We start from the raw sequence: 27510 nt of genomic DNA on the forward strand, positions 1-27510 counted from the left end.
CAAAGCAATAATTCAAGCCTCCAGGGAGCATGTCCTCAGTTTGTCAAAATCTTGTTCATCAACTGCTCCTGCTCAACTTTTAGCTTCTCCTTCTGGTTAGTGATACCCAAAGACAAGAGCTTTTTGACCATATCAACCTTATCCATTCCAGGGATGTCTTTGTGGAAAGGGGAGGGTCATCTGGGCTTGGCTGGACTGTGACAGGTTTCTGGTTGGCAAATCTGCAGGCTGCCTGGAGGAGACCTGCAAGCTGCAGACTCTGTTGGTCTGAAGGAAGCCTGGTCTTCCCCTGCTCTGGCACCTTAAAGACTGGGGCTTGGGTCACTGCTTGAGCTCGAAGTGAATCCGGTGCCCTGCATGATGCCCGATTTTTATTTTCTTATAGTTGTTGTTTCTTATTCATTGGTTTTGTTGTGTGCTGTCAAGTTGGAACTGATCCACAGCTGATCCCCTAGCAGGTTTTCAGAGGCGGTGAATCACATGGGAGGAGACTGCTCATCCTTGTCCCAGAGTAACTGATAGATTCAAACCACATGCCTTTGGGACTGCAGCCAGCATTTACCACTAGGCCACCAGAGCTCCCTTCTTCATTGTTGTTGTTGTGTACCAGTAAGTCAGAACCAACCCACAGCTGACCATCAGGCAGGCTTTCAGAGGCAGTAATTGCACAGGAAGAGATTACCCATCTTTCTCCTGTGGAGCAGCTGGTAGATTCAAACCATGTGCCTCTGGGATTGTAATGCAAGTTCTTGCCACTGGTAAACTATTCCTTATTAATCTAGGAAACTATAGGTTACAGGATCACATGACTGGAAAGTCTAGCTCAATCACGTATCTATAATCTTTGTCTATAATATATCGCACCCAATGATCTTCTGGCCTTTCCTGGAATGCTGGTAAGTAACAAAGGAACCTACTACTTGTGAATCCTAATGTCATTTATTCCTACCTTGGGCAGTACAAGTTCTTCTCCATAAGAGCTAAAAAGCTATCTCTCTCCTATAACTGTCTACTTGCTTACTTTTGTTATCTAAGATCATTGGTATAATGTAAAAAAACACAGTCGCAGACCTGGCTTAAAGGCTGTTCTTCATCACCGACTGAACTTAGTACGTCTCTACCTATCCCTCTGGGAGCCTTAGCTTCATGGGCTGTAAAAGAAGGATATTAGCAATACTTACCTTATAGAGTTGCTATGAGGACTGAATGAGAATCATACATGGCAGTGCAGTGCTAGCACCCCTAGAAATGGTTGACACTACTCTTGGGGTCATGAAAGACAGCAGTAATGGGCTCAGTACATCTCCAAACCAAGCACTCTCTAGTCTTTCAATTACTTCTTATATAGGCAGAGGGGATAAGCGGTTCTCTGGCTTGAATGTCTAACAGTGAGGTTTAGAACACTTCCATGGAATGAATCCATTCTCCTCTAAATTCTGGGATCATCCCACTTTCCATTTATGCTTATCAGTTTCTGATATTTTGGCTCCTTTTATGGAACTTCTGTTATCTTTGTTCCAATCTGCTTTCCCTACTCCACCCTACCTCTCCTGCTATTCATGAATACTTCAATGCTGTAAAGCAGGATAATTTTTGAAGTCAGATTCTTTTCCATGTCAAATACCTGGTGAACAGATTACTTCCACCAGCTCAGAGGCTACAGAACAGATGCTTACCTCTAGGAAGCAAAAATTTGGAATTTTAAAAAAAAAAAAGAAAGATTAGGACACAGGTCAAACCTTTCACCACAACATCAGAAATCAACACTCTCCATTATGACTTGTGCAGGTTACAGGAGAGACAGACTTGAAGGGAGAGGAATGTTATTATGAAAATATAAAGGTTTGTAGTTATTTTGCTTTGTGTGTAAATTATCTTTAGGCCAAGAATGCCTCATCATTTGTTTTAATAACAAAGGAGTTTTGGCTAATTTTGGCGTGACCAAACACAACTTTCATCCCCTGCCAAGTTCAACACAGTGAGATTAATTTAATCTGCTTTCATTTTCCCAGACTGCTCTGCAGCTTGCTTGCGGGTGTGGGAGCAGTTTGATGATGAAACTTGCAGAAACCTGCTCTACTGGCCCTGAGGGCAGATGAAGAAACAAAGCAGCATGCTAGCTCTGGAATTAAGTTTTTGCTCAGAGTTCTTGAAAGTTTTAAGTGCTACTGGGGATTCCCACAGTTCTCAAGTCCCTTTTTCTAGAGTGAGATGCCTTTAACTGAAAGGCGGAGTGGCAAGGCCACCTAGAGTGGGAGGACTGGGGAGGAAGAAGTAAAACCCAGTACTGCTGGTAGAGGTGGGGAGGACTAAAGCTTTAATCAGGACCTGCAACTAGTTCATTCCAGTTCAGCTCTCCCTGCTGAGCACTCGCTTTCTCACCCCAGATATACTGAATCAGAATCTACATTTATCTGGGAGAGAAATGCAAATACTCAGCAGGGGGTCAAACTGGTATGAACCAATTTGAAGCACCCTGCCTTTAACTGATGCTAACTACAGAGGGTCAAAATTCAGGACAGAATGTGAAGAACAGTATGTTCTAGGGTAGTCATTACATAACACATGCCTCAACCTCAAATCTGCTTCTCAGTTCTGGCCTCATTCATTTGATCTGGCAGAAATAACCCTTACAGGAACAGGATAAAATAGGAAGGACCATCCAGTGCCCTCTCTATGTTGCTGTTTGTGAAATGTTTTGGGTTGGCACAGCAGTTTTCCCTATGCAAAAAGCAATGCTTCAGTCATCTCCATGTCTTCAGGGGCTAAAACAATACTCACCATGTAACAGATGCTCCCCCCCCCCCCCCAAATGGAATGTATGGACTCCCTGATCTTGGATCTTCACAGCTGAGGGAAAAGAGTCCAGGTCTCCTAAATATCAAAACAAGAAACTTGGCACCAAATTGAGGTTTGCAAATTGCTTTCTAAAGCTACGATCTGAGACCTGATAGGCTGGTGCCTGCCTACAGGAGTAGCATTCTGCATTGCTTGGGCTGCCAGCAGAAAAGTCTGCAGTTTAAATCCACCAGGTGAGCTTTGGGAAAAAGATGGGCAGTTTCTTTGAATATTTATGGTCTCAGAAACCAGATGGAGGGTTGCTATGAGTCTGAATCAACTTGATGGTAGTAGGTTTGGCAATTGAAAATTAATCCTCCCCCCATAATGAAGAACTAAGTTTTGGCCAGTTTCTTCCTTGATAATAGAAATTATTTTTGTAGAGGGGGAGTATAGCATTAAGTCTACCCTGAAAGCTGGAATGGAGCCGTATAAACAGAATTTCATAATCTTCTGTCCCCTGTGCTAGCTGCAGACAACTGGAATGTACATGATGACCTCTAGAGGAAGAGACAGGGAGGCTCCAGTGTAAGAGAATCCTGCTTAGGTAGATCTCCAAAAAGGCAGAGCTCTTCAGCTTGCTGAAGACAGATGACAGACTGGTCCCACCTGTGCACAACCCAGACCACTTCAGATACAATCTGCTATGCGTAATTGAAGTGCACAGATAAGGCAAAAAATAAGAGTTATGTTGGAATATGATCTATAGTGGGTATTTCAGATGAGTTGGCCATTTCTTGCTTCCCCCTGTGGAGTTTATCTGTCAATATGACTTTTCCTAGCCTTCATTTGACTTTGGCAGGTAGATGGGTAGGAATATGCAAATGAGGTGTGCTTTCCTACCCACAAAAGGACTGGCTGACTACCATTCCACAAGGGGATTGGCTAGTCTCACCACTGAATTAAGCAAGCCAGCAGCCAGAGGCAGGCAGATCTTCTGGTACCGCTGAACAAGTATTTAGAGAATGTAGGATGCCCTTCTGTTTCTAGCTATACCTATAGGAGCAACACCTACAGAAGAACTGGAGACCTGATATGAGATAGGACCTTGGGGGAGGGTTGGGGAAGCCAGAATTGAGAAAGAACTTTGTTGGACAAATAACTGGGGTAGGAAGCCAATATTGGCAGGGTTGAGAACTTTTTTTGAAAACTGGAGGTGAGAAGCTAGTATGTGGCAGGACTGAGAATTTGGAAATACTGGACAAACACCAGAAGGCTCAAGGCTGAGGTGCCTCTGTGCACATTTTGGGAGTTGTCTTGACTGTCTTCTGCTACTAACTTGGATTATAATATTTTGATTTTCCTAAAATCCTGTGTGGTATTCAGTATTTTATCAGAATATGAGTGCAACAAAGCAGTAAGATTGGTGTTGAGATGAGTGGCATGGGAGACATGTCACTGATGCAGTGGATGGGACTGTTCCCCTCTGTAAAGTTGATAAAGGTCAGACATGGTTGTCCCCACATGGCCCTTGCTCTTTTTATATTCCTAAAAACAATTAGGGCCCAGTGGTAAGGATTTGTGCTGCCAACCTGAAGGCATGTGGTTTGAATCTATCTGCTGCTCTGATGGGAGAAATATGGGCAGTCTCCTCCTGAATGATTTACTGCCTCTGCCAACCTGCTGAAGTGTGATGTGACTTGATGGTACGTACCAACAACAACACAGGAAGCTCGAAACCTGACCTGAGAAGAACAGAAAGCAAGCAGATCTTCCCCCCTTCTAGTCCCTCAGGTTGAGCAGTAGTTGATTTATACTTGAAAGATAAAGACACCTCAGTGATGCAAACAGTTTTTAATGGGTGGCTGACCTAAATTATGGAGGTCAGAACTCATCTAGCAGCTTAGCATGATGCACTGCTTCTGTAACAGTACAGCCAAGAGAGTTCTATGAAGCAACTCTGTAACACAGGAGAGGGAGATTTGGGAGCCAGTGGGTTTGGCTGGAGAACATCTAAAACAATACATGAGAAAGGAGTATCTTAATTTAAAAGACTTCATACTTTGGGCATATTGCTAGGAGAGGCTATTCCTTACAAAGGACGTTATGCTTGGAAAGGCAGAGGGTGAGTGAAAAAGACCCTCAAAAAGATGGACTGGTAAGGTGACTGCAGCAATGGGCTTAGGTTTGTCAAAGATGATGAGGATGGCACAGGTTAGGATAGGGTTCCCATCTGTTGTTCATAGGGTCACTATGAGTTGTACTTGATTTGATGGCACCTATAAACCATTACCCCTGCTGGGCTTCAGTAAGACAGAGCTAATGAAGTTAATCTATACTAATCCACAATCAATACCCAGGGAAGCAGCATCAAGAAATTAAGCAGTAAGTGAACTAACTCAGTCTCATAAGGACAAATACTGTGTAAGACCATTACTGTAAAAATAGATAACTAGTAAGACATGTATGAGGATCCAAGGGGGGGGTGAGAGCACAGGGGTGAGGATGGCTGGGGGGCATAACCATAGGATGCACAATTTGATGGGTGGAGGGAGGGGTGGGATAAATAAATGGGAAAGATCAGGTGTGAAAAACAATGTATATGAACTCTGTAGGTAAACCAGTATTTAAAGAAAGTTTCTGGGGAAAAGAAAAGAAATTAAGCAATGTATTCCACTGGGCAAATATGCTGCAAAAGATCTTTTCAAAGTGCTAGAGAGCAGGGATGTAACAACAAAGACTAAGGTATATCTGACCCAAGTCATAGTATTATCTATTACTTCAAATGCAAGTGATAATTGCATAATGAATATGGAAAGCAGGGAGGGGGGATATCAGTGCCTATGAACTGCGGTGATGGTGAAGAATACTGAATAAACTATGGACTACTAAAAGAACAATCTATTTAGAAGAAGTTTATCAAGAATGTTCTTTGGAGGTTAGAATGATTTTGTCTTTCACATGTTGGGCTTGTAATGTGGAGGAACTAGCATCTGGAGGAAGACATATTATACTTGGTAAAATAAAGAGTTAGTGAAGAAGAGTTAAGACCCTCAACAAGACAGACTGACACAGTGGTTACAGTACAGACTGACTTACACAGTGGCTGCAACAGTGAGACTGAGAAATGCCACTATACTGTGCAGTGTTTAATTCTGCTGAATATAGGGCCCTATGAGTCAGAGCACCTGACAAAGTGCACCACTGAACAAGTCATAAGGTTAATAAAAAATTTAAGGTAACACAGATCGTTTGCCTAGAGCAAACTGTGCTCAACAAATGGCAAAGTAAAGTCACCTATTTAACATAGTGCTCTCTCCAGGCTCCTGTCACTGAATTAATGGATCCCTGAACATAGTTAATCAGCACACTTGGCCAGGATGGGTGACAACAGGATTCCTAAAGAACTGCATGCTACAGAGAGCACAGAACTGGAGCACCTACGAAGTGAAGCACACACTGAAACAACACCCAGGTGATGGAGAGCACAGATGTGTACTGCACTTCAACAAAGCAGCAGTGAGCTGAGGACAACAGGGGCACTCTTTGCTAAAGGGTCTGTGGCCAACCTTTATAATGCCTGCAGTTATATTTGGACCTAAGGAATAAGTGGTCTGGTGCCCAAGCCCATGAGGAGGTGTGCTGCTAGCCCAAAGGTGGAGTGTCTCTGGTAATGTGAATGTAATAGTGGCTCTTAGAGAGAAAGATGGGCAACCCCACCTGCTGGTAGCTCAACTATAAATCACTTCTAACTCAATGGCCATTTGGAAAGTGACTGTTGTTGTGTGCTGTCAAGTAGGAACCAACTTAGCATTGTCAGCACAATTCATTGGGCTGTTAACATTAATTCCATTAGGCTGTTAACAATTTCAGCTTGCTTGGATCTACAACCAACACTCTTGGCACCAGCAGTTAGGAAATAAAAAGATGAGTTGCTTTTGTCAGGGACCTCGCCAGTGTGCTCTCCAGGGTCCTAAAGAGCAGTATCAATCTAGAAACTAAGATCCAGGCCATGGTCTTTTCAATTGCTTGAGAGTTGAACAGTGGCTAAGTTTGATAGAAGAATGGATGCCTTTGAGTTGTGGTACTGGAGAAGAGTACTGAACACATCCTGAGCTGCTAAGAGAACACACAGGCCTGTCCTTGTAGAGAGTGAAACCAGGTTGCACCTTGGAAGTAAGGATTTTGGAATTCTACTTCATATACTTGGAGATGTTGCCAGGAGGGATCAGTCCTAGGAGAAGGACATCATGCTTGGGAAGGACAAGGGTCAGTGCAGGAGAGGAAGACCCTGGATGAGGTGGACTGATGTTGACTGGGGCAATGGCAAAAGGTGTGTCAGAAATGGTGAGGTTGGCTTTATGAGGATAAGGCGTTTGCTGCAGAAGATCAAGGACTGTAGTCTTCAATATGGATTGAAGCTCAACATCAAGAAAATAAACATTCTCACCAATGAGCCAACACTGGCAGCACCATGATAGATGAAAAGACTGAGTTTGTTAACAATTACAGATGGCTCAACTCCACAGTCAACACTCTTGGCACCAAAACCAGCAGTTAGGAAATCAAAAGACAAATTGCACTGGGAAAAATCTGCTGTCAGGGGCCTCTACAGAGTACCGAAAAGCAAGTCTAGAAACTAAGGTGCACCTAATCCAGGATATGGTCTTCGTAATTATTTGACATGCATCAGAGAGCTGGACAATGACTAAGAATGACAGAAAGATAATCGATGCCTCTGAGTTGTGGTGCTGGAGAAGAGTTTTGAACATACCATGGACTGCCAAGAAAACAAGTAAGTCTGTCTTGGAGAGGGTGAAACCAAGATTCTCCTTAAAGACTAGGACTCTGAAGTTCCACCTCACTTACTTTGGGCATATAGCCAGGAGAAACCAATTCTTGGAGAAGGACATCATGCTTGGAAGGGTGGAGGGGGACAGCACAGGAGAGGAAGACCCTGGATGAGATGGAGTGATACAGTAACTAGAGCACTGGGGGTAAGTGTGTCTGAGTTAGTGAGCTAGGCTCAGGTTAGGACAGGCTTCAGAGCTGTTGTACACAGGGTCGCTATGAGTTGCAGGTGACTCGATGGCACATAACAAGAAATGAGTCATAGCCTATAACCACCACCACCAAAGCCACCAGATGCCTTTCTAATCCACCAGCTATTTGACACAGGAAAGATGGGCAATCTCCTTCCATGCGAGTAAACCACCCCTGCAAACCTGCTGAAGTTGAACTATAAGTCAGTTCCAACTCGTATACAACAACAACAACCACAAGTCACCAGAAACGAGCTCAGGTAGCCTACTGGTAAGAATCTGGACTGCAATACTAAAGACATGTGGTTCGAATCCACTGTTGCTCCGCGGGAAAATGGGCAATCTCTTCCCAGGATGTTACTGGTTCTGAAAACCAACTGGAGTGTTAGCTATAGGTTACTTCCGAGGTGAGCCACACAACATGAAGAAGCCACCAGAGTTCATATGCAAAGTGACAGAGGCAAGCTATTTTTTGAGCAACAAAGTGCTGACCTCTTATCTTCCTTCAGGAGAGGGAAGGTTAGAGAAACAGAAGAGAGGAAGGAAGTCATTAGAGACCCAGACAAAGTATATTAACTAGAGAGCTTAATTTAGTTAATCTCCCTTTTAAAATACACCTTGAGTCATTCACACCTGAGAATCACCTGACTCAGAAAAGACTGCTTTTCTTCCATTTCAGAAACAGAAGGTTTGGTGAAAGGAGCTAGGCAAAGTAAAAATGTCTTTCTCAAAGGGCATTTAGAATCACTAGACACTCAGAATCAACAAGATCGAGGTTAGGAGGTCCTGTATGTAGCATCTTAACTTTCCAGAAGAAGCAACTAGGTTGAGAGGGGAGGTAACTTACACAAAAGGGGGTCGGAGGCAGAGCCTACACTGTTGTTAGACGCCTTGCAGTCAACAGTGACTCACAGCGACCAAGAAAACATTAGACCTGAACCCTGCCCTATCCTGTGCCATCCTCACCATCTCCAACACACTTGAGCCCACTGTTACAGTCACTCTGTCAATCTATCTTGCTGACCCTCTCTTACACTGACCCTCCACCTTTCCAAGCACGATGTCCCTCTCCAAGGACTGGCCCCTCATCCAACAACATGTCCTAAGTATGTGAGTTTCATTATCCTTGCCTCCATGGAGCACCTTGGTTTCACTTTTCCCAGGATAGATTCGTTTGTTCTATTGGCAGGCTATGGGGTATCCAGCATTGTTCTCCAACACCACAACTCATAGGCATTGAAGATTCTTCTGTTATCCTTGGTCATTCATTGTCCAACTTTCAGATGCATAACAAGCAATTGAGAAGACCATGGCTTGGATCAGGTGTGTCTTAGTCTTTAAACTGAAATCATTACTCTTCACTACTCTGGAGAGGTCACCTTTGACTCAATGGCATTTAACAATAGAGAGAGAGAGACCAGTTGGCCTAGTGGACCGAAAGCGATGCTACCAAGCCAAAGGTGGGTGACTCTAATCCGAGGCCCAATGGCCTGTCTTTAATTGTTTTTGGTGAAACATTCTTCTAGGTTGTATAGCCTTGGTGTGTCCACTTGCCGTACAGAAGTAACTTGTGGTCACTGTGAAGCTGAACACTGTGACAATGACATGTCAAATGGGATAATGGTTACCCATGGTGGACAGTGTTTGGTGGCGCTCCCCGTTTGTTAAAACAAGCTTGAAAGCAGGAGTAGCATCCATTTCCATAAATAGCTTGCCTCCATAAAAAGCTTGCCTCCGGAAACCTTATGAACCTGGAGAAAGGATGAAAGTCACGCAAGTGTAGAGGACTTCTGTTCATGGGGTCACTATGAGTTGCCTACGACTCGACGGCACTTAACAACAACAACATCTCTGGAGAGGTCCGTGACAGCAGATTTTGCTAGTGTGATTATTGTTGTTGTTATGTACTGTTGAGCTGGAATAGACCCATAGCTGGCCTTTCACTGAGTTTTCAGAGGCAGTAAATTGCATGGGAAGAGAATGCCCATCTTTCTCCCAAGGAGTAGCTGGTGGGTTTGAACCATGTACTTTTGTTCTGAAAGTGCGATTTCTTCTAAGCTGCCAGAACCCCCTCTCCATGTGATAAGTCTCAATTTCTTGACTGTTGGAGCCAAGGGTGTTGATTGTGGATCCAAGTAAAAGGACATTGTTGACAAGTTCGTGAAGATTTTTTTTCCCCTGATATTGAGATGTAACCCATATTGAAGGCTGTAGTCTTTGATCTTCTGCAGCAAGCCTTTCAAGTCCTCTATGCTTTCAGCAAAAAAGGTTGTGTCATCTGCATAATGCAAGTTGCTGATGACTATTCCTCCAATCCTGATGCCACATTCCTCTTCATAAAGTCCAGCTTCTTGAATGATACAGTCAACAAACATATTTAATATATATGGAGAATGGCTATAACCCTGACACACCTCTCTCCATTTTAAGCCATGCAGTGTTTCCCTGCTCTATTTGGACCACGGACTCTCGTCTAGATACAGGGCATGACGTTAGCCACAATGAATTAAAATTCACAGTCAAATGCCTGTGCCTAATCAATAAAACACTGACAGATATCCTTCTGGTATTCTTAGCTTTTAGCTAAGATCCATCTGACTTTAATGCTGTCTCTGGTGCCATGGCCTGTTATAAATCCAGCTTGATTTCTAGCAGTTCTCTGTCAATGTAAGATGCTAGCTGTTTCTGAATAATATGCAGCAAGATTCTGCTTGCATGTCATGATATCGTTTGATAACTTCCACATTCTGATCACTTTTTTTTTTTTTGGAATGGGAATAAATAGGTATCTCTTCCCTACGGTCAGAAATCCTTCTGGATTTCTTGGCATAACCTGCTGAGCATCTGATCCAGGGTTACATCTGCTTGCCTTGGAGCCCACATTTATTGTTGTCCCTCTGTACCATGTACTTTTGTTAGGTGCTGTTGAATCAACTCATAGTGACCCCATAAACAACCAATCTGAACACTGTCTCGTCCCATGCCATACTCACAATCTAACACACTGCTGCAGTCACTGGGTTAAGGGTCTTCCTCTTTTTTGCTGCCCCTTCACATTCCCAAGCATGTTTCTTTCCAAGGAATAACCTCTCCTAGCAGTATGCCCAAAGAATGTAAGACAAAGCTTCATCATCTTTGCCTCCAAGGAGCACTCTGGCTGCACGTTCTCTAAGACATATCTATTTGTTCTTTTGTCAGTCCATGGGATCTTCAGCTTTTCTTCAATACCACAGTTCAAAGGCATCAATTCTTCTGTCAGCCTTATTCATTGTCCAGCTCTCAAATGCACTGCAAGTGACTGAAAAGACCATGGCCTGAATTATGCACACCTTTGTCTTCAAACTAACCTCACTTCTCTTCAGTAATTTGGAGAGGTCCTTGACTGTCCCAGTACAATCTCTAACACACTCAAGACCATTATTGCAGTCACCATGCCAATCCACCTGGTTGAGGATCTTACTTTCTTTCGCTGCCTCACCACTTTCCCAAGTATGATGTCCCTCTCCAAGGATTAATTTCTCTTAGCAATATGTCCAAAGCATGTTGGCAGGACTCTGAAAATCCTATTTAACAATACAGGAACCCCACACTAGACCCTCTAAAAACAAAAAAAACTCAATTCCTAGTTGGGGAGTCATAACCAACTCAAGTTTTCAGAGGTTGTAAATCACGAGACTGCCTTTTTTCCAGAGAGCGGCTTATAACATGAACCATCTTAGAGTTGTTGGCTTAACTCCTTAACCACTACTGGGCCACCAGAGTTCCAACAAGAACCCTAGGGCTCTCTGTTTCTCTGGGTGGGTTGCTGGAGGAGTGTATTTTGACTAATCTGAACTCTTGGAAAAAGATGGCAGGAAATGCCTGGTGATGTTCTGAAGCAGAGGCCAAACAGCCTATATGTCATTTGGAACATTTAGGCTCAGAGAGATAGGTGATCTAAGTGAGTCCTCAAATGGCTTCATGGACTAATAAGGAAGTAATTCCTAAACATGGTTACGCAGAAGCAACATATTGGATTAAATTTTTTAAGAAGCCTAAAAGGAAATCGTACTCTTCAACAGAAAATTGTACCTTCAACAGAAAAAAAACCCTGGTGATAATTTGGTTAAGAACTCAGCAGCTACCTGGGAGGTTTGACCTCACTAGTGACGTGTCAGGAGAAAGATGTGGTATTAAACTTCTGCCAAGATTAAGGCTAAGGAAACCCTATGGGCCAGTTTCACTGTCATGCTATAAACTGTTCAGTATAAACTGGAATTGATTTGATGGCACTTAAGAACACCACCATTTTCAACAGGGCTAAACATGTTATTTAAGATTTTATTTTGCTAATTCTTAAATGTCATCAGTTGTTAAAATGACCCATTTCCTGACAAAAGTCTTGACACTAAATTTACACAGGTATGTCAATTGTAGACTGTGTATGTTAGAAACATGGGTTATTCAGTCCCTTTCCACTCTGGGGTCTCCCAAGTACCGGAAAGTAGGAGGGAATCAAAGCTCAGCTAAGCAGATTGTATTCCTCCCAATGTTTGTAAGATTTTCAACACTGCTAAGGGCCAAGCTGCTGCTTTGAGGGCACTCAGCGGGCTATGGCTCTCTTGCACAGATGCCATTACCAGCTTGCCCCTCTGAGCACTTCTCTCAGCTCTGCAAACAAGAGCAGCTGGCTTTAGAGGACCTATATTTGAGAGGGATAGAAATGGTAGTGACAGGAGGATCCCTTTGAAGCACTTCAATAACTATAGTAGTAAGCTTTTCAGGAGGATGAGGTCCTGGGTCCACAGCCAGAGTCCTGTAGGGAAGCTGGCCAACAGAATCAAAGGAAGGCTGAGGCAGGTGACCCTACACCTGCTCTAAGTGGTACCACAAATGACCTTGTTGAGTCTAGATTAAGAGGATCAGAGAGCAGACATGCTACTCAGATCCTGAGCATTTGGGAGATGGTTAAGGCATCTGTTAAGGAGGGTCCCTCCTCCCTTCTGGCAGCCATTACCATACAGCTGACTTTCATGCTGTCTCTAAGGACACAGGCAAAGAGAGCAGCCCTTCTGACTCACCCACAATCCCCAGCTAAAGTGTACATAAGCTGAATTGTAAACAGCTGAATGTTTTCCAAGCTGTCACCCCCAGCTATGAAGGAAGGAATCAATGGAGCGAACAGCTGCCCTTCCCCATGCGGTGCAGGACAACAGGAGTAATGGGGGATTTCCAAACAGCTGCAGGAACTGCTTCCCGGCCCACAAGCAGAGAGTTCTGCAGCAGGGCCTCAGACGCCCAGATCAAACTCATGAGCAGCACCTGCAGGACGACTTCTACTAGGACTAGTCAACACACCAGGGAATAACAGCTAATCACGACTACTGGCAAGACAGACTTTTCAACAAGTTCTACTTAAACCTAAGGTTTGAAGGCCGTCCTATAGTACCCAGTGCTGAGGTCTAGGGCTCCTAAATTATCATTATAGCACCATTACTCCCTCTCCCTTCCTCTTCTACTTCTACTCTGGGAGATGCAATGCTTTCAAAAGGCAAATACTGGGACCCAGTGATAGGATGCACAGGAGGGGCATCAAGATAAGGGGAGATGTAGGATCACTGGCTGGGGATGGGGGACAGGGGCAAACAGAGTAGAGTTAAACTCATTTTCTGGCTCCATGTTTTATAAACTGTCGACTTCAAGCGTTTAGCTTCTCTATTCATAAAATTGAGTATCATGTTGTTTGTCTTGCAATGTTACCATGAATATTATAGTTTAATATTACAGTGTAAAATGTTTCAGTGAATACACAAACAATTTTATATGGTAGTTGAGGAAGTAGGATCAGAAAGACTATAGGCTTAAACTCTTAATTTGTAATCTTGGGCAAATTATTCAAGACCTCAGTATTCTCATCTATAAGATGGTGTAGTTCTGAGTTACAGGAGAATTAAGATAATGCAGTTACAATATAATGGAAGATACTTGGCTCTGTCACAGAAGTGTACACCAACATCACTGATGCCAAAGTGGAGACCAGGAGAAAGGGCCTGCTCCATCTCAGGGTCTCATGAAGCCTGATGGTCTCCTATAACCTCAGAGCAGACCTCTTTTTTCCTTGGCCAAAGATACCTTGGTCTATGAAAATCCTAGAGGATTAGATATCAGTCAGTTCCAACTAAGTGGTCCTGAACAACAACAACAACAACAACAACAACAGATAGCTTGGTCTACTCGGGTGTTTTCTTGCACTTTTCAGGTCAGGCTTCAGGAAGAAAGGTACTTCTACCTTAATAAATGAAACATAATAGAAATGCTGCCTCTTAGAACAAACCATTTCAATTCCTTTTTCAAAACAGGGCAATCATCAGATTCCCATTCTACATTGTTCTTTTGTACAGAGATCAGGGTTGCAAGTAGATTGTGCAGAAAAACCCAAGAAACCAGAAAACCAGTAACAAGAAAAATAAGAGTCATTTTACCTAGAGAAAAATATATGAAATTACAGTGCCAGGAAATGGATAACGAACCATTTTTAAAAACTGATCAAGAATCAGTTTTAATATCTCTAGATAAAAATCAGGGCAGACAGAATTTATACCAATTTACAAAAGAAACCTAAAAATGTTTAGTAAATTCTCTAATTTTCTGGAGGTTAACAAAAAAGGAGCAATCATGATCTATCTTCATATGATGCTTTTAATTCTTTTGTAACCAATAACTAATATTCTTAGAGCCTAAAGATGTCTACAGAAGAGCTAAGCTTCAGTTGTCTTATTTCTACAGCAGGCTCGATAACACATAACTTAATTTTTGCTCAAAAACATGGGGATGATTGTATGAAACACAATGTGAATAGTGTGATAGTGTGAAATACAATGTATATGAACTTTGTAAGCAAAGGAATATTAAAAAACAAAACAAACGCCAAAAAATCAGCCAATCAAAACCAAACCAAAAAAACACAACACAAAACACCAAAACTTTACTCCTTTACATCCTGTAACAAATTTTCTAAACTTTCATTCACTTTGGTTTGCCACAAGTGAACTAGTAGAACAAATGAATATGGATTACTGGACATATGGAAGTATTGGTTTAGAATTTTTAAAATTTTGCTTCATATTTTGTTTTACATAGTCATTTGTTTCAATGGCTTAAAAATGTTTTGGGCCACGTGGCTTCAGACCACATATGGATGGTTTCAAATATGCTGAAGATATCAGTAACTGAAGATAATTATATAGTATTTCAGACATAAAAAGCCATGTAACTAGAGCTTTAAAAATAACTCACAGTAACCATGAATTCTCAATTTTATTGCCAACAGTTTCAATCTTTAGTATCAGGCCAGGCCTTCCTTATTACTGGAGAAAAGTTGGTTTTGGCATGCATGCTTTAATCATCTCTTTATAACAAAAACTAATATATTTCACCGTAAAGAAGAAAATGATAAGAAACATATTTGGTGATGCTTTAAAGAAAATCTTAACTGGTGATGCTTTAAAGAAAATCTAGAACTCTCTTCAACAGCTGGATTCATCTCAGAACACTGGTAATCCAATATTTAATTCCAGTAATTCCTTTAACAGATGTATAAAGAATGTTCTCTTCTTTTAGATTTCTTTAAACTAAAAACTAATTTATAAATGTGCATAACATGAAATCACAGCTTTTGGGATTGCAGCGTAGCTTCTTACCCCTAGGCCACAGAGCTCGCTTTAACAGTAAGTAATTTTTAAAGAGAAAGAGAAAGGATAGGATGGAATTCAGGTCTGTCACAGGGTCACTATGAGATGTACTAGACTTTACGACAACAACAACATGCTGTTTCAGGCTTCTACAATGAATTACATAGCAAATATATGTTTCTTACTGAAATCTATATTAAACCAAAAACCTCAAATGATATAGCTCTTGATTAACTAAATGAGCCTAAAATGGCACATTTCTTGATGTCTAATAATTATATTCTACTTTTGTTATTGAAAGCAGGGGAAAATTCTCCCTTGAAGAGGATATCAGGATTACTATATTTGAAAAGCACATGGTTGGCTATATTCCTAATAATTCACAAAACTATCTGTGGTTGTAAAAGTGAATCAAAGATGGTATGCTGCTGATTATCTTTACAAGTGTCTGATCAGTATACTGATATGACTAACAATTCAAACTTAATTTAAAAATAGCACAGTGCTTCAAATGAAACCTACATTTATTTAGGTTGTAACATGTAATTAAAGACATCTTAAACAGGTACATTTTGCTGCTTTAAACAGAAAATACATTTAAATACTGTTTTTGCTGGTGACCCATGCTGTGGCTTAAACCATGCCATGGAAATATTTAATATATAAACCTATGGATAGTCAGATATTGACTTTTGAGGGGTAGTTCAGCTTTGAGTTTCATCAAATAAGGTGTTAAATGTGAGATCCACCTGGAAGTTCTTTCTGTCACCGGCATAAAAGCCTCATCCAACTCTACAGAGTTAGACTACTTTTCTATGGGGATGTGGATGAGATGGGCATGTTGAGACAGACACTGGGTTTGTACTGTAGGACAGTCTTTTGAGGAACACACAGAAGGGTCTCCTTATTGACATATTTGAGTTGTGGCATTGGAGAAGAGTACTGACTATTTCATGAACTGTCAGAAGAACAAATCTGTTTTGAATAAAGTATGGGGCAGAGTAGAGACAGGGGTGATGAAACTCTGTCTCACATACTTTTGGCATATTTTTAGGAGGGAAAGGTACTTGGAAAAAAAGACATTATGTTGGGAAAGGTGGAGAGTCAGAGAAAGAGAGGAGACCTTCTGCAAGACACACTGACATCTGACTGTTGCAGTGGGCCCAAGTCTATCAGAAATGGTGAGAATGATTAGGATAGGACAAGGTTCAGATCTGTTGTTCAGCAGGTCACTTTGAGTGACTTGACAGCACCTACGAACAACAACTTAAGCAATTTAGAGAGATTCTTCCTAAACACAGAAAAGCACCATTTTTATCTTCCAGTTGCAATATGCAATATGGCACAAAACAAAGGGGGTAAAGAAACTGTCATTGAGGAAGAAACTTTGTTGTTCTTTCCCTACATCCAAATCTACTTGAAGATCAAGTGACAGTGAACAACTGGAGTCTCTAATATAATCTAGGAACTGACTCAAATTGGGGGATAGGGTGGAGGCACTCGATAAATACATAAACTTGAAGCAGTATTCCCAAAACTGGAGCCATCATCCTGTTTCTTGTATTTTGAACTTCTCTTTTATTTTGACTTACTGATTATGCTAGATGAAAGTTAAGGACTTTGATAGGAGGTAGGTAAAATTTATTTAGCAAATAACTACCAAATGTCAAGTACAAGGCCTACAGACCAAAGGATGATGACAGAGACTTAGAAGAGATCAACATTGTCAAGTTAGTGCATATATTTGCAGCCAAATCACAAAAACAACCTAATTAAAAAACCCAAAAAACAAATGAAAAGGATACTTACAAGCTCATAAGAGGAGGTTCTTAATTCTGATACAGTACTATTTCCCTCCTTAAATAAGAAAGACCAGGAAAGTGAGACCAGAAGCAAAAACAGTTCAACTGTATGAGCATCTGTCCATTTATTCTTGTTCTTAGTTACTCCCCTGCTTCCATCCCAAAAAGATCAGAAGCATATATATATCTGAGACAGGATATGAGTAAGGCAGGAATAGGATGTGGTCTGAGAAAGAGTGGATTTGTGGGTTGAGCCAAACTAAGGAATGCACAAGGTCAAAAATAAAGGTAGGGGGCTTGATGGCAAGAAGAGAATCTCAGGGTTTAGAGAATTAGAAAGTGAGTAACAGACATAGTCTGTGAGTAGGAGGTCTGGATAGAACTGAGGTAGATACTTTCCTAAGAAGTTAGTCATCAATGAAATGCAGAAAGAACCCATAGCCAAAATCATTATGAGGACGGGAGGAAGAGACCCTGGAGCTTCCTTTTTACTTTGAGGGAAGTGGAAATAATGTATATTGTTGTTGTGTGCTGTTGAGTTGAAAGTGACTCATAGCTGACCCTGCAGCAGGTTTTCGGAGGCAGTAAATTTCATGGGAGAGTTCCCATCCTTTTGCGGAGCAGCTGGTGGATTCAAACTGCCATGTCTTTAGAAGTGCAGCACAGCTTCTTACCACTAGGCCACCAGAATTAACTAATATATATTGAGCACACTTTAAAAGGATCATTGGAAATTAAGTCAGAACCTGGAAGATAAAGTTAGAAGAACTGGGAAGTGGGTACATGATGAAACATCAGCATTTATTAAGCATCTACAGGCCAGTTATCAGTTAAAAGATAATGAGACTGCTGCTGCTGAAGTTGGACAACTGAGAAACCAACTCAAGAACAACAGAAAAGCAGATTAAGAAACTCACTTTCTCAAAATTAAGAGCGGCAAATAAAAGCATCTGTTCTTCCCAGTGTGCACAGACAAGTCTGGAAACAGATCTGGGTGGGCTTATGTGATAGAGTGCCTGGAAAGGGCAGGTGCCAAGAGAGAACCACTACCCATCTGCCGGACACTGTGGAACAAGCCAGCTCTTGTGAAGGAGCCAAACCAGAAGCCCTGGTTCCCGCCTTTAAGGGACTGGATTTAGGTGCAGAAATCAACAGTGGAAAACAGTTCATCAGTTAATTAAAAAATCTTAACATTTCCAACCACAAATCCAGATCTAGGAGGCTATGTTTCCAAATCCTATTCCTTCTCCACAGTGCTCAGGACAGTGCTTTAAATAAAGCAGGAACCAGATAAAGGTATGTGTACATCTAACTGAAACCAAAACTGCTTAACTGTTCTAGTATCTTGATTTAATAGGTATATTTTTTTTGTTTAGTTTTATAACCAACACAATTCCAAAGGCAGGAAGTTTGAGGACACCGCTGCTCTATGGGAGAGGGATGGACAATCTCCCCTGCGATTAACTGCCTCTAAAAAGCCACTGTAGGGTCAGCTATGGGTTGGTTCTGACTGTACAGGGACAGCCCCTGCCCCCAACACAATTGATAGTTTCCTTCTAAACTAGTCAAAATGATGTGAAGCCTCACTCTTTGTGATCCAAACTAATCAAAGAGCATTGCCACAGGTTTGCTGCCCTGTACTGGAATCAAAGATGGGGAAGGAGAGGCAGGAGTTTTCTTGCCTCATTAAACTGTAATTTCCATGCTCACCTAGAGATCTTGTCAGTTCCAACTTTTGGGGCTCACTGGGGGGTGGGGAGGTAGGGGAATAAAAATCCCTGATGAATGATAATGGGATTATCTAGTTATGCCCCAGAGCCAAATGGCTGGAAAAGGGCAGGACAGTAAGGTCTGGAACAGTTAGTGACATTATTTTCTAAAGCCCTCATCAAGACACTTGGGCTGACCGACAACAGGGCAGAATATTTTAAACTGGGCTGCCCTAGAAAAATTGGGGACATATGGTGGATTTAGGTCGGCCGCTTATTTTACAACAAGGGATCCTCAGGGCCCAATATGCTAATGAGAGGGGATTAAGGATCAAGGATGAGAGAAAGCTGAAGGGAAATCTGTCAATGATTTGTAAAACGGGGGGGAAAAAAATAAAGAAGCTGTGTAAGCAATATGTGAAGTTAAACACTATGTATAGAGCAGAGAGGAAAGTTTATGAGAACTGAAAGTATGTCAATGAAATATGTTCTGGTTTCAAAGGAGGGGGTGGAGTGAGGTATCGATCACTGACACGGACTGGTACAAGGGGAGCCTGGGGCAAGGAGTTCAGGATGCTGTAGCTTCACCAGAATTCGCAATGAAACCTTGGGCAAATTACTTTCCTCTATGTGAGCTTCAACCGACATACTGAACCTCAACAAATTCCTATTTAAATGCAATGAATCAACAAATACAGTACACCTTCGTTTGGCACGGGAAGGGGAACCCTCTTCCAAAAATGGAAGAGAGGGCAGACACAGACAGCTTGTTCCTTTCCATCCAATTAAAAACCTCGTGAGACTGAACTAGATTAAAAACAAAACTCTCCAGTAAAGCCGCCGGCGCCTCCAACATTGGTAGCCCACCACCGGCGAAGTGCGGCAGATGCCTGCATTCCCATCCCTACGCGGACTGTCCATTCCCTGGTGAACTCGGTCCCAGAAATGACGGCAGAGGGGTGGGGGATGTGGGGCTTCGGGATAGGGACCAGACACACTGATGCGTTTAGCACACCGAGGGTGACAAGGCGGCTTCCAGGCGGAGTGCGGCCACGCAGGGTCAGGCCTCGGGCGGAGAGAGAGGCTGAGCTGCATCTCCCCGGGCGCGGGAGGTGGAGGCGCACGACACCTCCCAGGGTGGAAAGGGCGAGTCGCAGGCTGGCACGGCCTGGCAGCCGAGTAGGCCTGGGCCGGGAATGGCACTGGAGGGCGGTGCCCGGTTTTCAGTGCGACGAGCGCCGTTCCCGGGCCCCCTCCTTACGAGAACCCCTCCCCCGCCACGGGCACTGACCTGTCCAGGGCCCGGCTGGGCCTGGCCGGGCGGGGCCTACTCAGCCCCTCGGCCGGGCGCCGCCTCACACGGGGTCCCGGGTGGGCCGCCTCCTCTCTGCCGGGAGCCTCCGAGCCAGGGCCCGGGGCTGCCGCGGCACATCCGACCACACCGGCCTGGCCGGCGTCAACAAAGGGCGGCGGGGCCGCGACGCCGGGGCGGGGGCGCGAGGCCAGGGCGGGGACGCGGCTGCAACCGGGATTGCGCGCGCGCGCGGCGGGCGCTCAAGGGCTGCTGCCGCCGCGGAGACAATGCAGCGAGTCCAGGCCCGGCTCCCGCGGCCGCCTTCACTGAGGGAGGGGCGCGAGCGCGGGGCGGGGCCTTGCCGCGCCGGGCGGGGCGACAGGGAGGTGGACGAGCAGGCGCGGAAGATAGGCCGCGCGTTTCCTTTGTGCCGCGGTCGGGGCCCAGCGGGAGGGAGGCAGTAGAGCCGCAAGCCAGCGCCAGTCCCTCCCCGTCGCCCGCGCCCCGCCTCCCCGCCCTCCGGAAGGCGCTGGAGGCCACCGCCTCCGAGAAAAGCAAGGCCTGCGGGGAGTTAGGGACGTCAAGGTTTCCGTTTAGGGAGGCAAGGGTCACGCCACGAGGACAGCTACCTTCACCTCTCCCAAAGTAACTCCTGCCATGACCAATTCACTCTTTGAGGCCTTAGGGATAATAATAAAATAACAACAACAACAACAACTCTCAGTGGCAATAATAATAAAAACAACAGCTACCAATAATTGAGTGCTTAGTATGTCAAGCCCTGCAGGAACTCATCATTTACTGTTCACAATAGCCTTACAAGTCATTATTCACTCATTGGAAACAGAGGATGGTAATGACCAAAGTGACCCAGTTACACGTCCATAGCCAAGGACTACTTACTTTTAAGGCTTGCTGTGAAGGTTAGCTGAGGAAATAAGATATAAATTACCCACAGAGACTGGAACACAGTAGGAGTCCAATAAATGTTAGCTCCCTTGCTAAATCGCATTGGTTCAAGTTGACTTGTAATGGCAGTGCACGTATGTTCTGCTAGAAGCTGGATGTGTGATGATGTACAATGTGACGCACAATTCTCATCCCCATGAACTGTATGTGTGTTTGTGAAGTGTTGACTAGAAGGCAAATTTTTCTATTCTTGTCTTCTCTCCAGTCCCAGCTTTTCTTTCTCATTTTTAATATGTCCCGTTTCTCTACCTCTACTCCCTACCTCTTTCCTTTTCTCCCTCGGGGCTCATCCTTTCCCCATTTCCACATTTTACATTCCCTTATTATTTTATATTCCCTTATTTCTCCTCAATATCTAATTCTTAAATCCTTTTGCTTAATATTCACAAGCCTTCTCTGTCTTTCCATTTTATAAAGTCACTGAATACCTTGACCCCTCTATTACTCACATATGCCACACTTACCCTCCTTATCTTGTTTCAGTCTCTCCTGGAATGCCCTTTCCTTTCCTTTGCCCATATCCTTAAGTCTTAAAGAACAGTGGTTGGCAAACTTTTTCTGTAAAGATCAAACAGTAAATATTTGAAACTTTGCAAACTGATGGTGTTTCTTACATCTACATATTCAAATCTGCCTTTAGCACAAGAGCATCCACAGACACATAATGAGTGTGGCTGTTTTGAATTACTTTATTTATGGATTCTGAAATATGAATTTCACATACTTTTTACATATAATGAAATTTTCCTTTGCTTTTCTGAAAACCGTATATAAAAATCATTATTAGTGATAAAGTGGTGATGCAATCAATTTGGCCCTAGGGCCAGAGTTTGCCATCCCTGTTCTTATAACAACACCACTTCCTCCCAGAAATCTAGCCTGATAATTTGTAGCTGGCTGTATTCTTTCCCTCTTTATAGAGGTTAAAAGGCATTTTACCTGCTGTCTGTCTATGGCATTTATTGTGTTTCAGACTTTATTGTAGTTTTTTTCCAGTGCATTTCTCATCATTCCCAGCAATCTTAAGTTGCTTTAAGATAGAGTACAGATCTTTTTAACTCCATTAGTACTTCTCACTTCATAGTGCTTTCAAAGGAGCAAGCATTCAGGCATACAGAAAAGAGATAAATATTTAAGTATTGAGGGTCTGACAATGCTTCAACTGTGCAAAGTGTATTCCTCTCATGAGATAGTACCTCAAAAGCAAGTGCTTGTTATGTATATATCTTCCTGGTTAGATTTCACAGAGATATTTTTCAGAGCTCTGGAGAAAGGTTGGCAAATTTCAGTTCATTTAAAGGATGTTGGATAACAAATATTTCAACAAGAATTCTGACCAACAGCAACCATTAAGCAAGACATTTGTCTCATATTTAGCCTGGAGACTCTTTTAATGAAAGGGCGGGGGAGGAAAGAGACATGGTAACTGTGTACAAATACTGGTAAAGTGTAATAAATGAGATGGTCTCTGATATAACTCACAGGACAAAATCCTATCCACTGCTGAGTGGAAATCATCAGAAAGCGTATTTTGACTGAATTTTAAGAGCAACTCTTTGATAAGCAGTGTGCTGCTTTTCCTATGGTGAACCCTTATCACCGTTAAATATGTACACAGAGAGAGCAGATGGCCTCCTCTTCAGCTTCTACTTTTTCTAGTGTTCTTTTTCCATATTCTTTTGCTTTTCTTCCCCTTGGTTCCATCCCCACTTCCTTATGTTATGTGTCACCGAGTCAGAACCAACTCATACCTGACCTTCCAGAGGGATTTTAGAGGCTGTAAATTGAACATAAGGCGACTGCCCATCTTTCTCCCAAGGAGTGGTTGGGGAATTAGAACTGTGTGCCTGTGGGTTGGCAGTGCAGTTCCTTTCCACTTGGCTGCCAAAGTTCTCTCCCCTTTCTTAAAGAATTTTTATAACATTTCCCCCCCCCCACCTTATCCAAAAGTATTTTTCTTCTCACCTCTCTCTCTCTAGCCCACAGTAGCTAGAACTGCCTTCCTGGCTTACAGGCAGCCCAAGGCTCCTAACGCCACCGAGATCTGGGCCAAGATTGTTGTGCACACTGACAAAGAGGGGAAAGAAAGCAAAGTGATCTCTGCATCAAGGAGAGCTATCTGCTGTGCTCTTCTATCAGGCAGAGGGGAAAGGTAGCTCCTCAAACAGTTCACTTGTCACTGGGCAGACATGTTGTTGTTGTTGTTTAATGCAGTCGAGTCGTAGACAATGGTAATCCCAGTTCCCTCAAAGAAGGTTCTATGAGCTGAATGTGTCCTGAATTCCCTTCTAATTCTCCCAGGCACTTTCTTGATCTATGAACTATGGCAGTCATCTTGCCATATCTGCAATTTCTAGAATGCCTTCTCGTACTAAATGAAGCAGAGAAATGAGACAACTGGCTGTTTCAGCTCTCTGCATGTGTTCAGACTCAGATATATCTGAGAGTGATGTCATGGAGGCCTCAGAGTCTGGTGCCAGGACTTTCAATTCTCCTTTTTTTTACCCTTTACCCCTACTATTGAAATCTACTCCTCCTCTTTAAAACCTTTGTCTCATCTCATTTCCTCTGTTTCAAGTTATCCAGCTTCCTTGTTGCCCCTTTTGGCCTGTGATAATTTACTCTCCCATTCTAGATGCTCAAGTAAATTGTGCCAAGGGATGGCAAGGAAGACCAACTCTTTTCCCTCCCCTGAAGGCCCACTACACTTCATACCATGAGCTGGGGAATGCTGGATGTTAGGGCTCTTGGGTACAGTCAGGCCACCAGGCATGGCAGTGATGATGGCTTGCTGATGTGGCGATGGGCCAGACCGAGGCTCAGACACAATCTTCTCCTCAGGCACCATTTCCTTCCAGTCATCTGGGGTACACTGCTGGGGCTGTGGAGGGATAATACAGAGAGATGATTTTCCCATGAATTGCCTTTACATTCTTGGACATTTCCCCTGTTTCTGTGGAGCTTGGGTGGTAGATAAGCAGTTTTAGAGTTATTTCCAGTTTAGGGAGAGCCCTTTTTCTTTCTTGAAATAACCACTGAGGACCTCAACACTCAGTCTACCCAGATACACATCAAATAGTGACTTTGATGTTGTGCAAACTGCAGCCTCCCCGCCTGTGGACCTTGTCACCAGCTTACTCACCACTGGAGAAGCAGGCTGTAGTTGTAAGATGACAGCTGATGTGTGTTGGAACCTGCGTTGAGGTATATGGGACAGACCCTCAGGATGTCCATTATGAGATCCAGCTTCTGGTGTGGGAGGGTGACATTGCTGACTGCTGCCAGTCTTGTGCAGATTGGCAGTGGGACACTGGAGTGGCAAGGTGGGTGTAACTGGGCCTAGTGGCATGGCATGGGCTTCTGAGCTGGGCTGTGAGGCCAAGCTTGGTGGGACTGAGGCGAGCTGGGGTTGGGACTGGGGTTGGAGCACAGGGCGTGGTTGCTGGGTCTGCTGTTGCTGCGGTGGTGGCTGCTGCTGGTGGTGGATCACGAACTGGGGCTGCAGGTGCTTTGATGGTGGCTGTGAGAGGAGCTGATGTGACTGCAGCTGGGCATAGGCTGAAGGGGAAAGACCCAGGTTAGGCAGCATGGCTTGACCTCATCTTCTACTATGTTTTACCACTGTCTTCCCCCAACCAAGCCCCTTACCACACCTAAAGAGAAAAGGTCTCCCAAACTCACTATCTCTTGGTCTTGTCTTTTGATATTTCACTTAGAGCCTGGCCTGATCATGGCTGTGGCTCAATGCTCTATTCTTTATTTCTTCTTATGCTAAAGCACTGGGGTTTCTTGGGATGCCCCTCAAAACTCAACTCAAAACTCACCTCCTCAATCTTTAATCAGCTAGCAAAAAAAACACACACATACCTCCAAACAAGTTCTACAAGGTGCTATGTTCTCTCCACCTTAAGTCCTTCACTCACTCTTCTCTGCTCCTGCTGCCTCCCAACCATCTAAACCTAGTCCTACATAGAGAGCTCTCACTCCTTCTCACCCGACGTGGGTGAGACTTCCTCCAGAAAGAGTCAGTTTTACATGGTGGTCCTCAAAGCATCAGACTGACCACAGCTTGATTTTAAGCTCCTTTTCTGAAATACTCTGGGATCTTGGGCTAGTTACTTAACTTCATGAGACTTCAGCTTCCTTATCTAAAGATTGGAAATCATAGTAGTTCCTACCTAGAAAGCTGCTATAAGGATGAAATAAACAAACAAAACCCAACACAACTCTGTAGAGAGAAAAATGACATGATGAATTAGATAGGCAACTCGGAGCAGTAAGGTTATGTTAAGAGAAAGAATAATTTGGAAAAGGAGGATGAGAACAGTTGTACAATCAAGTGAAAGCAATCTGAATCCTGAAACTGTATATATAGAAACTGTTAACTGATGTACATTTTGCTGCGTATATTCTCAAGAATAACAAAATAAAATTTTTTAACAAGAAAGAAAATGACATGATGGGCATGGCACAGTGTCTGCCGCATCACAAGGTGCTACCATTTCTAGCTATAGTTAGCATTTCTACTTCAGTCTTCATTGCAAAACCACTTGCTGCCATAGAGTTGGTTCTGATTGGTGAGAGGAGGGGGCGGCCCACTTTTTTCCTCTGGAGTCGCTGGTAGATTTGAACCACTGGAGAAATGCAGCTTTTGGGTTAGCAGTGCAACTTGCTACACTACCTCAATGCCACCAGCTGAGCTCCGTGACTCATCTCTATTATAATTATGTTTATTGTGGTGATTTTCAATTGTTGTGTGGTTTGTTGTTTTTTTTTAAATTGCTTTAAGTCTAACTTCTTTTTCAGATCACAAATCCCTGTGGTCAGAACTATCCTATAATTCTTTATCCAGACCTTAGCATCTTGCCCAAAATTAATTTACTGCTAGGTGTTGTCAGCTTTTCTTTCTATTTTAACCAGGCATCAACATACCAGGATTTTCGTATACATTTGCCAATCCCTTCAGCATCTAGCTTCATACCTTCTATACACAAAAACTTCAGGTCAGAGAGCAAGCAACTGTCCTGAAACAAAGCATGAATGCCCAGTGACGGGTGAGAATAGTTTGGGCAAATATGGCCTGCCTAAAACCTGCTTTGGAAATGTTGCAAGGAGGAAACAGTCCTTGGAGAGGGACATCATGCTTGGAAGGGTGGAGGGACAGCACAAGAGAGCAAGACCCTCAATGAGATAAACTGACTGAGAGACTAGGGTAATGAGGCTAAGTGTGTCAGAGACAATAAGGTTGGCTCAGGATAGAGTAGCATTCAGGGTGCTGTACATATGGTCACTATGCAACTCAATGGCACACAGCAACAACAAAACCTGCCCTCCACAGATGACAGAAAGTCATCAGAGAAAGGCTGTGCTATACAAATGCAGAAGGTCACAGCTGGAAGCTTGCAAATGGAGATTTACAGTGAAAGACTCAGCAGCAACAAGGACCAAGGCAAATTCTCAGTCCTGAACTAACATTTTTAAAAGGTCCTGTGATCTCATTATCGATTTATTATAAATGCAAAATGGATTTCAAAGTGGTACCTAGAGGTACCTTCCTCCTCAAATTTTCTCTGTTTACATGGGAGTCTCCAACTATTTCATCAAAGCCCAACAGAGTGCCAAGAAGAACCGCACAGGATTGGGAAGGAAAGGAACAAGAGGCATTAATAACAACAGTTTCTAGTGATTTCATAGTCAGAGGAAGAGACAATATAAATGTGTCCCTCCAAATTTTTATACTAAAGATGAAACTGGAAAACCTGGACAGGGATCTGGTTTTGTGAGTATTAAAGTACAGTAGTTAATTGTTGCTATCAACAGCAAACCCACCAGACTGTGTTGGGTTAACATGCTTCCATAGCCATTACAGCTCCAGAAAATCCGAGGCAGTTCTCCCTGCTCAGTAGGGTCACTACCCGTCAGAATCCATTGGTAATATGGGGCTTGAGGAGCTATTGGAATCTTCAAATAGAAAATGCCAACAGGGACTGCACTTCAGGATTAGAGTCTATCCCTGAGCCCAGCCTCCAGCCTGTTTCCTAGTCCCATAAAATTTCACAATCAGACAAGTGGACTTTTAAAGATAAGGCACCTGTGGCTGAAAATCGCCTGTGACTTCATCCATAGCCACTGGTGAGAGTCAGCGCCCAGAGACATCAGGGGCTTTAAGCTCGTTGCCCACTGCTGTGGTGTGGACAGCTGAAACCCAGGCCCCGACAGGCACCTGGGGGGGGGGACCCAGACTCT

General features: G+C 43.4%; 1 protein-coding gene across 4 annotated transcripts in view; it reads right to left on the bottom strand.

Moving 5' to 3' along the window:
- Positions 1–27510, bottom strand: part of PHC2 (polyhomeotic homolog 2 (Drosophila)) — an 85877-nt gene that overhangs the window by 17800 nt on the left and 40567 nt on the right. For 2 of the 4 annotated variants that reach the window (XM_006886421.1, XM_006886419.1), the window contains 2 exons: positions 24407–24822; positions 23980–24145 (listed from right to left, as the gene is read on the bottom strand). In XM_006886421.1, the coding sequence (XP_006886483.1) occupies positions 23980–24145; positions 24407–24822 (582 nt within the window). Of the gene's footprint in view, positions 1–20292; positions 20477–23979; positions 24146–24406; positions 24823–27510 lie in introns of those variants that run through there. The other 2 variants (XM_006886420.1, XM_006886422.1) reach the window with 2 other exon arrangements.

This window comes from Elephantulus edwardii, unplaced genomic scaffold, assembly GCF_000299155.1.
Source record: "Elephantulus edwardii isolate Elephantulus edwardi_28Jun2011 unplaced genomic scaffold, EleEdw1.0 scaffold00049, whole genome shotgun sequence".
NCBI classification, from domain to species: domain Eukaryota; kingdom Metazoa; phylum Chordata; class Mammalia; order Macroscelidea; family Macroscelididae; genus Elephantulus; species Elephantulus edwardii.